Source organism: Eumetopias jubatus, unplaced genomic scaffold (assembly GCF_037043125.1).
Source record: "Eumetopias jubatus isolate StellerSeaLion01/CBP00866 unplaced genomic scaffold, mEumJub1_p1.0 scaffold_6, whole genome shotgun sequence".
In the NCBI taxonomy this organism is placed as follows: domain Eukaryota; kingdom Metazoa; phylum Chordata; class Mammalia; order Carnivora; family Otariidae; genus Eumetopias; species Eumetopias jubatus.
The window spans coordinates 31,137,076-31,155,276 of NW_028274812.1; the positions used below are offsets into that span (position 1 = coordinate 31,137,076).

The following is an 18,201-nucleotide window of genomic DNA, read 5'->3' on the forward strand; positions in this document are numbered from 1 at the left end:
TTTAGGGCAAGAACTACATCTAATAGTTTTTAATTCCTTATTATATCTAGGATAGAGCCCAACCCATACTAAAGGACTGAATAACCACCTGTTAAATTAATGAATGGAAATATTAATGAAGTTTGACAATCTACATTATATAGACAAGGTAATACTTGATACAGGGAGCAACATTAGGTTTCCCTTCAGTCTTTCCTCTAGATCTGTGTTGTCTGATATGGTTAACACTAGCTACAAGTGGCTGTTTAAATATAAATTAACTGAAATTAAAAATTCACTTGCTCGGTTGCACTAGCCACATTTCAAGCGTTCAACAGCTATATGTAACTAGTAGCTAGTATACCGGACAGCACCAATTACAGAACATTCCCATCACGGAGAGTTACAGCACTACTCTACAGAGTAATCAACACTTTCATCAAATTATCATTTTCGTATGGAACTAACATTGTACACTAACTTCTATAATCACAGATCCTATTAAAAACAAAGTCAAATTGTTCGATCTTCAGATCACAGCCTTCCAATAACTTTCCAGCTCATTCAAAACAAAAGGTAAAGCCCTTTTAATGACCTTAAATGAGGTGCCTTCCTCCTCCACCCTGGCCTGCATATCACCTATCCCTCAATTCCATTCTCACTACTCTCCAGCCAGACACGATGTTCCTAAAGCACAATAAACATGCTCTCACCTCAGGACCTTTGCACGTGCAGTTCCATCCGCCTGTAACTCTTCTCTCAGATATCTGCATGGCTAACCCCCTCATTTCCTCTGTCTAATTCTCTAAGATCTTCCCTGACCATACAATATAAAATTATCACCCCCTGTCCCCACACATTCCCATTCTTCTTTTCCAGTTTTTATTCCATAGTACCTGCCACCACAAAATATACTCTTATTTTATATATTAATCTTGCTTATTGTTTGCCTCCCTCTACTAGAATGTAAACCCCAAAAGGGAAACTTGAGTCTGTTTTGTACTCTGCTGTACCTCTATTTAAAATAGTGCCTGGCACATTATTTGCATTCAATGAATATTTGTTGAATTAATTTGTTGAATTGATGAATGAAGAGTATTTACAATCTATAGATAGGTAGAATATAAAATACTGAGGATGATTTTTTTATGATTCTTGTGCAAATCAGTCACCTGACTGTGACACATGTAAGAATAAATAACATAAGTTACTAGACAGCTTTAAGTTTTTCAGATCAATGGTGCTTTCTGCCACCAAGATAACCATTATATTCAGTTAGAACCATTGAGACTGTCAGAAGTGTACTGCATTCTGGTTTTTACTGCAGAAGAGAGACTGCAGTAAAATGATGCTGATCCATTCACTCACTCTCATATTCACTAGATATTTCCTGACGTGCACAGTTCCATATGCCAGCAGATGGCTAAGATCCTTTGGAACACAGATAAAAAACACAGCCCCTCCCAACCAAAGTCCAGTTAGGGTGGCAGGGAGACAGGTAATATCCTAGCACAGTGTGTTAAAGCCATGGCAGTGGTGAGCCTAGGGAACAAAGGGATAGATAGAAAAGGCACCTCAAATTTATGACACTAGGAAATGACTCTCTGGAACTGGGTTCTACGAGGCAAGACTAATTCACAAGAAGGACTAAGGAAGTACGTTCAAACGGAAGTAACAGCGTAACTAAAGGCAACTAAAAATGAGGGAGCAGGTACAGTCAGAGGAAAGTTTTAAAATAGAATGTAACAGTTGATGTTGAATCAAGTGAACAGGGCATCAGGGTTTCCCATTTCTCCCTCCTCACATGAACAGCGAAGGGGAGGGACTAGAGGCTGGAAATAAGCAAACCCCTTCGTGGTGGCTGATGAAGCAGGGCCACATGTAAACCAAAAGTACATTCCAAAACTCAATTAAGAGGCTTTCTGTTACTTATAGGCTCATATTAGCTAATTAAATGCACAGCAGATTATTAGTTACAAATAATTTATATTAGTAAAAGCCTTTAATATTCAAGACAGCAATTAGAATTGTTCTTATCACTAGAAGACTGTAGAAGCCGGAAATATAGATGATTTGTTTTATTTAGTGTGACTGCATGTATTTATTTTATCTAAAGGATCTATCATGCATTATATTTATAAGATGAAAAAAAAAACACAGCTGTGAATGTTTTAAGAGAAACATGCAACTAGGAACCACTATGAAACCCATCAAGAGTGTGGACTGTCTTTTCAGGAGAAGCACAGTGACTGGGACAAACACAGGTCTTCATGTGTCACTGGCTAAATGGATGTGAATGAATTAATGGAATAAAGTTACCCATTGCTTCAGTAATAGGGATGTTAACTGCTCTCTCCTCATCACTAAATAACATGAGGACTAGCAAGGAGAAAATGTGCTTTATGTTTCCCATCTACTCTATCGTTTTTTGGCAACCCTCACTTGGAATCTGAAAAAGTGAGCAAAGGAAGAGGTCCAAAGGGAACAAGAGTTCAAATTCCCAGGACATTTTTATTAGGTATATATGAAAGGAAAAGATGTCTTCCAGTTCTGAAGTATGAGTTATGGAAGCAGCTTCCTTTCTTTATAAAACACGGTCTAAATTCTGAAGGAGCAAAAAGAAAACTATAATCACTCAGATTTGAATAGATTATTTTAAGGAGATAAGCTCAATCATGAAAAATACGTATGTTAAATATAAAGGAAAACCCTTGAAATCAAAAAGTAATCTTTCTTAAACACTTTCATCAAATTATCATTTTCGTATGGAACTAACATTGTACACTAACTATACATACCACCCTGGACTCAGATATACCAGGGGACACCTGGGTGGTGCCGTCAGTTCAGCGTCTGACTCTTGGTTTCAGCTCAGGTCATGATCTCCAGGTTGTGAGATGGAACCCCGCGTCGGGCTCGTGCTTATTAGCACAGAGTCTGCTTGACTCTCTCTCTCTGTCCCTCTGCCCCTCCCCCTGCCCTCTCTTTCTCTCACCGAAATAAAGAAATCTTTGGGGAAAAAAAATACCGGAACAAAGTCTTTTTTTTTCCCTTTCGGGTAAAGAAGGCATTTGGAGGAAAAGTGAGTTAGTACTGATTTTATAGGACTTTGCCCTCTAAGACTCCAGTGCATGGGCTAGGTCTTTCCAGAGTTACACAAAGCTTGTGGAAAATAGCACTAAAGTAAGCCAGCTAGCTATATCCTAGTTTTCATTCTCTATCAGGTCAATTTCTGTTTTTCTGTATAAACAAATGAAGAGGGTCCGAAAGGACCTTTTTTGGTCCTTTTCTATTTTGAGAGTCCCAGAATCCTGTTTATTTTCAGGTGTGCTAAGACCACACCAATTCTTATTTAGCCTAACACACTTTTATTCATTTGTGCTATTTGGCCTATACAATATTAATGCTTCCTGTTTCACAAACACATAAGCACAGGAAAATAAACAGTAAATACTAAATAGGAGCAAGAGAAATGTAAAAAATAGCACTTGGGGCTGTTCTAAGAGCTTTCGTTTCAGGATTGTAAGCCCTGCAACAACCCAGGACAGCAAACACCGTCAACATCCCCAGGACAGAAGTGCCAAAACAGAGACACCACAAAGGGGAAAGGAGGGCCCAGGTTGTGGCTCAAAGACCACGGTCTTTGTCTGTCTGTCTCCAGAACCCAGGTGCTTCACCACTGCACAATGCCATTTCTTAATCTTATTTTTTAAGATTTAGTTTATTTATTTGTCAGAGAGAGAGAGAGAGAGAGAGAGAGCAGCGGAGGGAGGAGAAGCAGCCTTCCCGCGGAGCCAGGGGCCCGATGTGGGGGCTCGATCCCAGGACCCTGAGATCATGACCTGAGCCGAAGGCAGACGCTTAACCGTCTAAGCCACCCAGGCGTCCCCACGATGCCATTTCTTAAGCACTCAGTAAGAAGCATTTATTTGTAGTAGTATTTTCACAATGAACAGTGGTACCAAATACTTAACAGTTCTACAACCCATTCTCCTCCCTAATTCTATTGACCCTGTCACTTGTTACTCTTGCTCTTATTTCTCTATAAACATGACATTTTATTATATTTTTAAATGGACTTACTCTATTATTCTTGTTTTGAATTCTAACATAATCCTAATTATTATTGACTGAGCTAATATAATATACAAAGACTGTACTTAGCGATGGCTCATAATTTTTACGCAAGGGACTACAATGGAGCAACATCTCCTACTAGGCATGCCTTGACGTCATCTTTATACTGCACTGCTCCCTGAATCACAAGAGCAGGCAGAGGCAAGCATTTGATTCCTAATTGCGGTAAATATTATCATAGTGCTTCATCAAAATGAATTTGCAAAGGGAAAAATGGACTAGACCATTTCAGTACACATTTCGACCTTTGTGTTGATAACTAAATAGTATGAATTTAAGCTTCCAGGTACTTAAGTAGATTCTCACTTTGGAATGTTTTTATAAGACTGTGTTATTTCATGAATGCTACCTTTTTAGAAATCTGAAGGGAATAAAAAGGGCAAGTGTTCTATTCAGAGAGCTAATTTCTAACTAATAAGTAACAAATTTAATAATAAAGACAACCTAAGAAGAGCCTGCCACTCAACAGTTTAATGGATGTTCTGAAGCACTTTTCCCTAATAAGGTATTTTGGAGACGTTTTACGAACTGTCATTAGCTATCCTTCTGTGTCCTTATGCAATCTGCAGAAGGTGTGCATATTGGGTCCGCAAATGCGCAATAGTATGAACAAGATATATATGTGTATGTGTGTGTGTGTGTGTACATGCCCGTAAGTAAATCCCCTCTCCCAAGAACATATTCTCCCTTCCCAAGAATCATATGGCTAATTTCGAAAAAAATATATGTTTTTGGCCAAAATTTTGGAACAAGAGGGTAAAGGAATATCTTCTCAAAGCCAGTGGAGATGGCTGGTCATCATGCGGCAGTGGGCATCCTCCAGATCTTTGTTCTCTTCCCCTTACTTCCCGTGATGACTCCTCAAAGGTCAGAAAAAGCAGTATATCCTTTGCTGTTCTCACCCCACACACATACCATGGCACTGTGGCTGCCTGTCATTTCCTTGTCTCTGCTAAAATATCGGGTTTCTGATATTAGAGAGAGGCATGCTGGAAAAGACCCTCAGTCCAAGCTGCTTATTCCTAGGAAGGCCGAGCCCTGGATTCTGCCACATTTCAATCAGGTCATGTCACAAGTCCCCAGGGTCAGTTGTGGACCCTGGGAAGACAACAGCCACCTCTCGTGGAATGTTTACTATGTGTCAAACATTGAACATAATATTATCTAATTTAGTCTTCATGACAACACAAGAGGAAGGTGCCAGTTCTCTGGTGTAAAAGAGGATGTGAAACTTAGGGGTTAGTGAGTAAGGGAATGAGATTTGAACTCAGGTCTTTTTTGGGTCTAGAGTCGGCTGACTAGTTGATATTATTATCTAAGAAGAGAGTGTTAGACAAAGTAGGAGAACTCGAGCTGTATCTCTCAGTTTAATTCCAAAATCAAACCTGACCATATGAACCACAGCAAGTTCTTTCTCTCCATTCTTACGCAGAGGTTAGAAGTGATTGGAATGTATGCCTGCTAAGTAAGAAAAAGTCTACAATTTAACATAAAAGGGGCAGATGCAAACTGAAGCAGGTTTGAACGCAAATCACAATTTAGAGCATCTCCAAAGTATTTTTAAAATAACTCTGTTAAAAGGTAAGGTAACAAACAGTACTTTGTACACTATACTATTATCCTTGACTCAACTGTGATAGAACTTTCAACATGATGTCCATGGCACAAACTCTATTTTCATGGATTTTGCTAAGTACAAATCCTTATATTAGCAGAGACTGTTTATGCAACAGGGCTTGTGTGGAACTGTCTAACCAGTATCTGGATCAGTTTATATTTTAGTAATGATGTTTTATATATAATATGGATTAGATATGTTTCATTTTTATATGAAACTTTTAAATAGAGAATATATAAGCACAAAAAACTTAGAAACAAGTAGGTAAATATGCTGTTATTCTGATGTGTAAACTCAGAAACATAAAAATCAATGTCAGAGAATGAGGTAAGGAATCCTGATGAATATTGTGAAATTTGGAAATACTAGTCCTTATTTTTTCAGATCTAATTGTCTAATTATTCTTTCCATGTTTCCCAGTAATTATACAAAGCCTCCTCTTTTTATTTTCTCTTACTTAATTTGTTTAAACTACAGCAGAACTTTATACATTGATGTTAAACAATTATCTTCCCATCAAAATTATTTTAAGAAACCTACTCTGGAAATCACATAGGCATGTTGCCAATTTATCCATGTAATGTGAAGGAGAAAAAATGCTGTTAACATTTTTTAAAGTCAGGAAACTACTTTTAAAGCCAGAAAAATACAGAAGTATTGTCATTTAACGGGAACTTTATTTCATGTCACAGCATAGACTCCTGCCAGAATTCTATGCTATATAACTACTTATATTTTGATTTTCAGCAGATGTAGTCAAAGTTGACAACATTCTTCTGTGAATCATTAGAAAATATTTTCACTGAAAACATATTCTTGATTTAAAACATAAGCGGCCTCATGCGACTTTTTTTTTTTTTCCTCAACAGCTTCTACCAACCTGTTTTTAACTCCCTAACTTTCCCCACCTTTCCGCACCACACAGCAACATCTTGATCTGGTGAACTAACCAGATAATGAATAATATTGAGTATCAGTTTCTCATAGTTATCGTCTACTTGAAAGAAGGAGAAAAACATACTAAAGTACTAGTTGAACAATAGTAATTTCCTTCTGTCCCTACTGCTTCATTAGAAATAATTTATATGTGTTCCAAATTACAATCATAAAGAGTAAATTATGACATAAATATGCTTGGTGTGACACTGTAAAGAATTGAGCATGTATAAATTATGCCCAGAAAATCCACTAGCAAAGCAAACGGATTTCCTGGGATACCGACCTGGATTCAGCATGACCTGGTGTAGGCATGAGCTGGCCCAAGCCACCACTCCTCTAAACAGAACAGCAGAAGACTACAGACCTTGGAAGGCACACATTTGGCCAAAAGATAAATAACCATGTAGTTAGCTGTGTTATACCTTATACTTACTTAACTATCATCCATGTGCTTTGTGATTCATCTTTAAACAGATCCAATCCTTCTATACCAGTTGCATCAGCTAAAATAACCCTGTGCAGGTTTCTTGTCTTTGCCTGCATTTCACCAGTTGCAATAGGGGATGAGATTTTACAAAATATGTTTTAAGCTGCAAATTGGCTTTTTTTTTCCCTTCTTTTTCGAAGAATCCATATCAGAACTTTCTTCAGGAAACTGACCTTTCTCATTCTATACTGTGGACAATTTACTCCCCTCCCACCCCTGCCCACCCAAAAATGTCCTCACTTTTAGTGAAATTCTGGACTTCACTGATTTAGAATCTTCCCAAAGTTTTTGAACAAACCTTCTATAGCATGCATGCAAAAGGAGCAATTTTAAGACAGAACTTTGAAATAAGAAACACATGTCAGCCTGAGAAGTTCTAACTCTTACTACTGACAATATCAAAAGAAAAGCCAACTGGGTAAAAGTAACATGAAGAAAAGAAGTAGCAGCTGAATAAATCAGACTCCCTAAATACGAAGAAATGGAAATCTGTCCTAACAGTTGCTCAGAGAGAGTTCAACCAACTGATCCAGCTTCAATGTGGATATGAAAATTCAATGTAATGAAAATCTACTACATAAAAGTTCTGTTCCCTTAAGAAAAGGAATAAGACTATTTAGAAAGTAAAAACAAAATAAAACAAAAAAAACCACTAAAAATACCCCAAATAAACTAGTCTCAACAACCTCTTCACCCTTACCATACACACAGAATCAATTCACATGCTTTGTAAAACCAGTTTGGTCACTCCTGGAATTACAGAGATGGGACACAGGCATTCCTTTGCTATTCATCTGATTCTTAACCTGAAGACAAGGCCTACATTTTGCACCATCCTCTCTTTTTTTTTTTTCCAATTTTATTTAGCAGCCATCTAGCAGCTTTAATTAAATGGACCTCAATGCATGACCACAGGGGAAAAGACACACAGACGTATGCAGGGTGAGAAATTTGGTAGCGTACCATCTACGCAAGCAAAATAAATCAATTCTAAAGCCTTTCCAACTCCTGTTTAAAGTAAATGATAAATCAAGAGGAGGGTATCAATATTTAAAAGCCAACTATTTCTAAGATTCCTCAATGATCACTAATTTCCATTGCATGAAGAAAAAAAAACTTTTCCATGAAGTAAAATTCAATTTTATAAAAATTCATTTGCTCTAATATCTAATATCAAGTTCAGTGGAATGCAATGGGTAGACTGGAATGGAATGGAAAGAGTAAAAAAGCACTGAACATATAATCTCTGAAACCTCCCACTGCCCATCCTCCATTGTCAGGAATGTTCCTTGAAATCTGGCTGTAGAGATTATTGACTCTATCTAAGCAGCAACAACAGCTCAAATGATGTTATTGGGATACTGACCTTGAGTTGTTTTTCTAAGGTATTGATGGGTTGTGCTCTGCTGTCTATATTTTCACACAGATGCCCTTGTCCCAATGTCAAGTGTCTGTGAGAGCCATTCTGGGGTTAAATGTCAGAAGCTATAGATGAGAACTCTTTTTCCAGCAAAGTTGAGTGACTCATTCTGGGCCCTGGGAAGGCTGGCTTCACTAGCACCAATTTCTAAGCCTTGTATTTCTTAAATTTCTCTTAGTCCACCAGACATATGATGTTTTAGGATACACAGTAGCCTCCTCTGACCATAATCAGGCATCCACTGGGTGCCTGGGGAATGTCTGAAACCAGGCCAGGAGGTTTGGGGTTCTCACTTCCACTGGAGGTGCTACTTAGAGGTGGAAGAAGCCAGGTTAGGACAATCGTGCAGTGTGGGGGGCAGTCCTGCATAACAAAGAGTTGACTCTTCCAAATCCCTCCGTGGAGAAACATTGGTGGGTCACCCACACTTCCAGTCACATTGTACACATGCACCTCATGCTTCCTCCCCACCATGGTTACCACCAGTGCTTCTCCTGACAAGGAAGCTTAGGATAATTATACCCCCCAGAACATACATGGAACATTACGTTTAAGATGTCAAGTCAGTGCGTGTGTGAGCTACAGTGGCCTGTTTTGTCTCCCACTCAGTGTCAGACACCATGCTCCCTTCTAACGCCAACAGCCTGCACCACGACAGCTGCTGCATGGAGGGCATGGTGCAGCCACCTGGACGTTCTGCCAAACCACACTCGTCATCTCTTTCCGAGGCACGAGCATGATATCTAACATCCCCATTAGCTGGGACTCTGGATCTCCCATCAGAAGAATAATAGAAAACGAGAGAATGGGCCACGTAGGGGAGATAAATAATAAAGGGTCACATCATTTCCTGTAATAAGACTGTGTACGTTCTTGAAAAATTAGTATTACTTTTCAGAAGCATGGCCTTTCTCTCAATTTATCCCATGACAGAATGCAACAGTGCAGCACCCTATTTAAGTCAAGCCTATAAAAAAACAGAAAAATTATTTCCCAGTGACCTTTTGTTTCAAGAAGCATTTTCACATACTGTGTTGCTTTAAAGACAAACGTGCAATGCCCCTAATAAAAGCCATCCTAAGAAAGGAAAGAGAGGAAGACAGAGAGAAAGGGACAACAGAGAAGGAGGGAAGGGTGGCAAGGGAGAGAGTGATTGCTACATTTCTACTTTAGAAAGCCTGGTAAGGGCATGAGCATTTCGTTCGAGTAACTGTAAAACTTATCATGAAAACTAGGATTTTCCTGAAAGTAGAGTATCTCTAACCAGTTCCAGAGCGGACACAGGAACAGTGATGTAAAGTGGGACTGTACTTGGGCCAAGCTAGGATAGAGTCCTCCTACTTGCTACAGAAAGTTTAGAGGTCTCTCTGAGATTCGACCTTGTTTACAAATGGTATTTGAGCCTTATTAGTTATTATGTGGCATACTGTAATGAGAATAATGTAGGTCCAGACATAAAGAACTTTTCACATACAAAAATATGTAATAACTGCTTATTCATTCATCCATGTGTATAATAAATATTTACTGCTTTCCTACTATGTGCCAGGCACTATGCTAGGCACCTGAACTGGGTTGAAAAAAATCCCTAAATGATCCGGATATTGAGTTGCTCCTATTAAATGTGAAAAAGAAGTATTTCTACAAAACTTCAGCTATCTAGGGCCTTCAAGGTATGGTCATTAGCATTTAGTCAAACTGTCTGGGTGGCTGAGATGTGCGTCGTTTTAAGCAATGGCACATTCAATATGGAATTGAATAGAAATATTCAATTCTGTATAGAATTAATTCCCCAATGTGTTATGGTGCTAAACATAACTTTTCCTTAGACAGTCAAGGTGATCAGACCTGATGAGAATGATTATACAGTACTAAAGGCATGCAAATCCCCTCAGGAATTGCTAAAGAATATAGGGCTTCTAGCATTAATGCCAAAACAGCCCACATGGCTCAGCATTTTGCATTCTTATGTTTATTTTTGTTTCTTTTTCATTGTTAGACTGTCATTTGTCAGTATTACAGTGATAATATACCTTATAGGACAATATGACATTATCTCCACTTTACAGATGAGAAACTTTGAGGCAGAGAAGTGAAGCAATTTGCTTGAGCTCAAACACCTGGGATTCCAACTCAGGCAGTCCACCACATTTGCCTACCCTGCCATGTAAGCAATGCCACATCTACCTTAATAAGACATGAACTTGAAAACTTTAGAATTATGTAAGAGAAAATATGCATCTGAGAAACGCAAGCCTGTGAGTTTGGGGAAATCAACTCTATGACACCTAGATTTGTCATCAGGCATTTTTCTTTCTCTGTAGTTCACAGATATGCCTGTGTAAGCGAAGTTTGTCGGATAACTCAGTTTGCCAAGTTCACTGAGCCTTGCAAATTAATTACAATTAAAATGAAGGCATTTTTACAATATAATCTCATATTTTGTCCAATTATTCTTAGGCTGGATATTTTCTCATGAGAAATTTAGACTTTTAGGAAAAGTAAAGTTTAATTTTAGTTACGTGAATTTAAATAAAAAGGCAGTTCTTTGGTACAGTAACATGCCAGAAAGACATCAAGTATCAGGTGATAGAAATTTATAAAACACATGAACAAAGAACCCATTCAACTATTGGCTTATTGAAAAGCAAATGAGAACACTGTGTAGGTTGCTAAGACAACAGAGATGTGATGATTAACTGTGAGATAATGAGCAGATCTTTGTGTCTTTATGAATCCAATTTTTGGAATCTAAGCCCTCCTCTGTGTATATATAGCTAAAATTTTAAGAGTATTACTTAAAAAAAAATGCCTTCAGGCTTTTGAGGTCTGCTGGTAAAGAAGCTTGTAGCCTTCTGCTCAGGACAGAGCCCTTGTCGTGAGGATGTGTGCGGTGGGCCAGAAAGAGGTGTTCCTGGGCACCTGGGTGGCTCAGTTGGTTGGGTGACTGCCTTCGCCTCAGGTCATGATCCTGGAGTCCCGGGATCGAGTCCCACATCGGGCTCCCTACTCAGCGGGGAGTCTGCTTCTCCCTCTGACCCTCCCCCCTCTCATGTGCTCGCTCTCTCTTTCATTCTCTCTCTCAAATAAATAAATAAAAATCTTAAAAAAAAAAATGTTAAAAAAAAAAAAAGAAAGAGGTGTTCCTGGCAGGAAATCAAGCCTGTCTCGCAGCAGTGATGGATGGTCTGCCTGTCAGAGATTACTACCCATAGGTCATGAAAAAATTATTTGCAATGGATTTATCAAAACTGAAAATAAATATTTTCAAAATAGTGAACAACAGAAATTGCAGCTTTTTCTAGAATGTTGCTAGTTCAAATGTGACATCCTGGGCTCACTCCCTGTGAGCTACAAGGCCCTCCTCACTGGTGCTTCGGGCCAGGCCGGGCTCCCACTGAAGGGCTGTGCAGTGGCTCGTCCCCAAGGGAATGCACTCCCCCCAGCCTTACTCTTGTTGTACTACCAGTTCCTTCAAGTTTTTGCTTAAATATCGCCCAATTTAAAACCAGAACCTACTCCTTCCCAATAGTCCACACACTCCACTTTGTTCCCTAGCCTTTATCATCTACAATAAGCCATCATCGTGCATGCTCCTGTTTCACTCACTGACGAATCTCAAGCACCCAGACGAGTGCCTGACACATAGAAGATGCTCATAAATAGTCACTTTAAGGGCAAGAATTAATGTTCCTCTAAGTGAACTACTGAAAAGAAAACTGTAAGATCTTGTTTCTTCCCAACTTAGGTTGGCCCAACACTCAGAGGACCCTCCAAAAAGTTTCTATTTTCTACTCAGTTGAGCCTAGAACTTTGTGCTAAAGATACCCCAAGTCCAGAATAATCATAAGGATTTATGTAGCTCAGTAACTCCTAAGCAGACCATCAGCCAACATGGTACACACTCAGAGACCCTCACTACCCCCACCCATAATAATTTGGATTATCACTCTGATGCAAAGTAGGATCTTGTCTTAGCTCCTCAGGTTCTCTGGATAAAAGTCACCAAACAAAGGCTACTTTATGTGATGTGTTACTCTGACCAAATTAATTCAAAGCAGCTAACAGTCTCCAGAAAGACTGTTTCATATTATTAACCATAAAGACTTCAGAGGAACTCAGTTTACTGTAAGAGAGGCTGAACCAGTACCACAGCCATTCTCTGGAACTCATCACTAATAACATGTGGAGAAATCAAGTGTTTTCTTATCGTTAGAGAATAATGCAAGCTGTCAGGAAGAAGCAGCCAGATCCCTCCCACTACCACCATGCCTATTTCAAGCTGAAACTATTATTTCATGCTTTATAATATGTTTATTAGTTCTTAAGACAAATAAATAATACACGATGTAGAAAATTTGGAAAATGTGTTTAAACCATGAAAAAGATAGCATCAGATGTTACCTCAAAATAACCCCAATTTGCTCACTGTCTCCTTTTAAGTAAGAATCAGAGCTAGCTTCCCTGCTTCCAGGCACCTGGGCCGCAGATGCTCTGTCATCACAAATACAATTTAATCATGTTATTACCTGATCAGCAATCCACCAGTAACTTCCCAATACCTGGAAAGATGGGTTGCCAAAATTTCAAATTTGGACTCCAGGTTATTGGTCACTGGTTGTATTTCTTTGAATGTGTTTGACAGTTTTTTTTTTAAACATAAGTCCAAACCTATATACTCATTTTGGCAAGACTATCTTCAGAAAGATAAATAATTTAAACTGCTACATGAAGTGCATTCATCAGACAATCACATAACAACTGGAGGAAGTGGAGAAAGTAATTTACATTTACAATGGCATTTGAGAGCTGAGGAGAAGGACTGGGCCCATGGGTTAGCAACTGGTTAGCTTGGGGATGGGGACAGCAGGTGCAAACTTTGCAAGAAGGGTTTTCAGCAAGAGGTAAGTGGAGCACCTCTTCCTTTGAAGCATGGCTGCCACTTGGCGTAAAGCTCTCTCATGCGATGTATGTCTTCTTTGCTGATGGCAGCTTATAGATGTCAGACCTATGAAATCAAGCTCCAAGTCTCCATACGAGTGAAAGTGATAACCGCTGAGTTGTATCTGATGAGGGAAGGCGAGAGAGCAATAGAAGCTGGATTATAGGAAATGAAGGACTTGGGGAGGGGGTGCTGGAGAAAACAGTCTTGGACAAAGGTAGAAAGTAGAGGGCACTTGGGTTATCTGCTCAGCAGTCTTTTCTTGGAAGTTCTTCTCACCCCTGCTTCATAGGCTCCCAGAGGCAGCTCCTGAAAGCCAAGTTTCTGTTTTGGGAAACTGTCCCTCTGATGCCATTCCCTTCCCTGGAGATTTGGAGCTGAGATAAGGAAAAAGAGAGAGATTCTAGGCCAGAGATTTTACCTATAGAAGTATAAATTATAAAATCAGGAGCAGTGTCACGTGGGCATTTTCCTCCTACTGTGACACCTTGAGAGAGAATAAGACCAATCAGCCAATCCTCATCAAGAGGTGAAGACATGAAGTGGCTAAGCAGCCAGGACCTGTGGTGAACAAGAAATGACCAGGAAGGCGGTCCCTGCTCGCACATCTTAGAAAATCCAGCAAACTCTCTCTTCTCAGGTTCCCTAAGATACCACATCCTTGTTTAATATCGAAACAACAAAGTGACAGGCAAATAAACAAGCAAAACTCCTCTTTTCTGCCTAAACTGCCTCACAGTGGTAGCTACAACCAATGAGTCCTAACAAAAACCACTAGAAAGCCAAGCCGGCAACACTCTGCATTAATTTACCCATTTTCCAATCTTATCGACAATTTTCCCACATGAATCAAGTGGGACGACTCACCATCTATAGAAAATCCCTGGGTGGCTCAGTCGGTTAAGTGTCTGCCTTCTGCTCAGGTCATGATCCCAGGGTCATGGGATCGAGCCCCTTGTCTGCCTGCTTCTCCCTCTCCCTCTGCCTAGTGTTCCCTTGCTTATGCACACACTCTCTCTGTCAAATAAATAAATCAAAATTCTTTTATTTTATTATGTTATGTTAATCACCATACATTACATCATTAGTTTTTGATGTAGTGTTCCATGATTCATTGTTTGCGTATAACACCCATAAAATCTTTCTTAAAAATCCCCATCAGTTTCAGTTTCTAGTCCTTTCTTGTACCTCACTGGGGTTCTCTCTTCCCCATTTCTTCAAATCTTACCTATTCTTTGACATTCGGCCATAGCCCTAAGTCTTCCCGGCAACTCTTCCCAGAGCACTTTGGCCTCGCGGTGCTCAGGGCTCAAGCTGCACGCTGGTGGCATTCTCCTCCACCCCTCTAGTGAAATGAGCTCATCTGTAGAACTACCAAGCAAGTCCTGCCCTAAAATGGATGCTTTCAGGAAGCCACACAGTACACAAAGATCTTATTCGACTCTAAGGTCTATATAGGAAATGAGGGCAGGAGAGGGAAAAAATGAAAATCAAAGTACGTATGTCACTGGTATATCTTTATCTTCAATGTACTTTCCAAGATCCATATAGAGTCATGTGTTCTTATTTTGGTTTCCAACTAGAGGAAGAATACGAAATTGGACTAAATGAACATCTAACAGATCAGAATAAGGGCAATAGGGCAATAGGTAACAGGTAGCCCAAATAGTCCCTGGCCTCTTCCAAACAGCAACTAGGTAAAAGCATGTGTGTCCTTATTTTTACCTCATGCACACACTTCCATTTTTAAGATTATTTATTCATGCTTCTGCATATACTCTAAATGTCCACTAAATACTTTTTCTGATCAATGAACAGGGCAACCCCATATGGAAAGTGTCATTAAGAAGGGCTCATCTGACAGCCTGGCAGAAAAGAAAGGCAAGGTCTATATGGAGCCAAGAGAGCCACTTGGAAATTTGTTGCATTCAGAGGTAAGGTGAGGACAGCTTGAGCTTTCCCCGCAGCAGTGGGAAGGGCAGAATAAAGAGATTCCAAACATAGCCAGGAAAAGTTAAATACAACTTGATGACCACCTGCACTTGGGAGAGGAGAGAGAGAAAGAGGTCAGAGATTACTCTAGAATCCTGATATAGGACACAACTGAGAGAATTACCACTGGAAAGAAAAGATCCTGGGGGAGGGAGTGTAAATATCGTAATTTTTTACAAGAGGAGTTTGAGAGAGCAGAGCAAAATCCCTAATAAAATTGTCTTAGGGATTTGTGGTTACAAGAGATGATCCAGGAGAGATTACAAGCTAGGTTGTATCTGGAAGTTACTGTTCACTAAACAGCTATGTACTGAGGACCTGCTATATGCTGAGCACCGTGCTATATACTCATGATACCAGAAAAAAGCAGATGTGACCCCTCACCTTGTGGAGCTTATAGTGTAGTGAATGAAGCAAACGTTAATCAAATGAGGTGCCTCCAAAGGAGAAGCACACGGGGCCATGCAGCCAGAGGACAGTGGGTCTGGATCACTGGGCCCACCAGGGAAGAGCAGAGATCCTAGGAGGGATGAGTTGAAATGAGGTTTGTGAACAAAGCTGGGAGGGGAAGCACAGCACAAATGGGGAAGGAGCAGTCCAGCCTCTGCGGAAGGAGAATGGCATCTGTGAGTGCAGACCCTTTCGCCAGGGGAAGCCTGACTGAAATCAAAGCTAGAGGCATAGCAGTGGCCAGAGCATGCTAGGCATGGTGGGCCATGTCAAGACTGGTGAACAGAGGGGCACCTGAGTGGTTCTGTTGGTTGAGCGTCCCACTTTTGATTTGGGCTCAGGTCATGATCTCAGGGTCCTGAGATCAAGCCCCACATCGGGCTTCCTGCAGAGCAGGGAGTCTGCTTATCTCTGTCTCCCTCTCCTTCTGCCCCTCCCCCTGCAAGCATGCTCTCTCTCTAATATATAAATAAATAAATCTTCAAAAAAAAAAGAGTTGTGAACAGAAATTACATGTGAAAAACATGAAGTGGAAAGCAAGCAAAAAGATCGAGAACCAAACCTAGGGATCTGAAGACATAAACCAAAAGCTAAAAACACATAAGAGTATGGGAATTAAGCACCAATGATGAAGCCCTTCTTCCCTTGAGCTACAGCCCATTCTTCTCCACTACTGGGTTTAGGATGTCTTGTTCAATTTTGAACACATAGTAAGAAACTCTTCTGTGAGTACCGGTGTGTAAGGACCTTTCACATGTATTATTTTACTCTCAATTTACTCATTTATTCTTAGAAGATAATTAAATTTGGAGAGGAAATACCCCCCAAAATTAACAAGTATAGAGATAACACTAAGCTGTGTTGGCCAATAAAGATACATCACCAGGAGTCCCCAGTGAACTACAGGACAGGGCTGATCAGAAACCTGTATGACAAGATATTTAGAAAATAATAATCTAAGTTTTGAGAGTGTTCTTTAAATCTTCAAGTTAACACTAATTGATATCAGGGATTTAGCAGATACCTTAGGCAATCATCTGAGGAAATCAGCTCAATATGCTACCAAGACCCAAAGGGTCAAGATATCCCAGATACTGAGGATAAAATTAATAGCAACACAGAACACATTCTTCATTTTTGTTCAGAATCCCAGCTGTTTCCACACCTGTAAATCTGTCAACATACATCAGAGAAGGCAAAGTGGATTCAGAAAACTTCAGCAAATGCTAGCCAAAATGATGAAGAGAATAGAGAGGTATCCTCATGAGGCCAGGCTTTGAAATGAGATAGAATGCTTGCACAATTGGAAAGAAAAAGACTAAGTAAGCTATGGTATGACTCAGGTTAAATAACCATTTTATGATATAGATTAAATTCCCAGATTGAGTTCTTTCTCTTCAAATCCCCAAATATGAGAATTAAAATCACACTCTTAGAATATTTGTCCACCATCTATCATTTTCAGGGCAAGCTGAAAGAGGCAGTTTTAAACAACTAGAAGGAATTAATAATTACTTTGTATTGTGATTAGTAATTTTCTGGGTTCTACAGTCCAAAATACTATAGTCTATAGTATTTGCTAGTATGTGGCTAAATCTAAGAAATGGCTACACAAACACCGACTGGACAGCTAGACTGTGCTCCTGATAGAACCTGTTTATTGGTACTACATTCTGAAATTTGCAAGTTTGAGAACATGCAATCTGGCAGTAATGAATTTTGATGCTTTTAGAAGAGACAGAATATTGGGCCGGATGGGCCTCTGATTTGACACACTGAAATACAAATGTGTGTTTTCACAAAGGGACCCTCACTTTTCACTGCTATGAAAAAATACAGCATTTAAATTTTTGACAGGAAATTCTATACCGACAAACATTTCAGACTTCTGGAAGCATTACAATAATTATTTTACTAGCAAATAAATATGTACAGCTTAATGCCTTCAATATAACATTGTTAAATCATTGTTAAATGACAATGTTATAACATTGTTAAATGTTTACAGAATATGAATTAGTTGCATTTTCAAAGATTTTATACGTAGACACTGAATACATCAAATTCCTGAGGCTCACTGAAACATTAGATATTACACTGAGATTCATTCCAGTGCTTCTTTAAAAGCTGGAGAGTCATTTTGCCTTTCTCGTGATAACTATAAAGTCAGTATAGACTAGGGCAAGTCACAGCACACAACCAAGCCTTTGCTGATTTCAAGAAACCCCATTTCTCAG

The 18,201-nt window shown here is 39.5% G+C and overlaps 1 protein-coding gene across 1 annotated transcript in view; it reads right to left on the bottom strand.

The window, feature by feature from the left end:
* The window catches only part of EYA4 (EYA transcriptional coactivator and phosphatase 4), a 111,585-nt gene extending 102,531 nt beyond the window's left edge, over positions 1 to 9,054 (bottom strand). Inside the window, exons 1-2 of the mRNA XM_088023739.1 lie at positions 8,806 to 9,054; positions 7,107 to 7,210 (exon numbers count right to left, since the gene is read on the bottom strand). Of these exons, the coding sequence (XP_087879865.1) occupies positions 7,107 to 7,210; positions 8,806 to 9,054 (353 nt within the window). The remainder of the gene's footprint in view (positions 1 to 7,106; positions 7,211 to 8,805) is intronic.
* Positions 9,055 to 18,201: the final 9,147 nt, after the last annotated feature.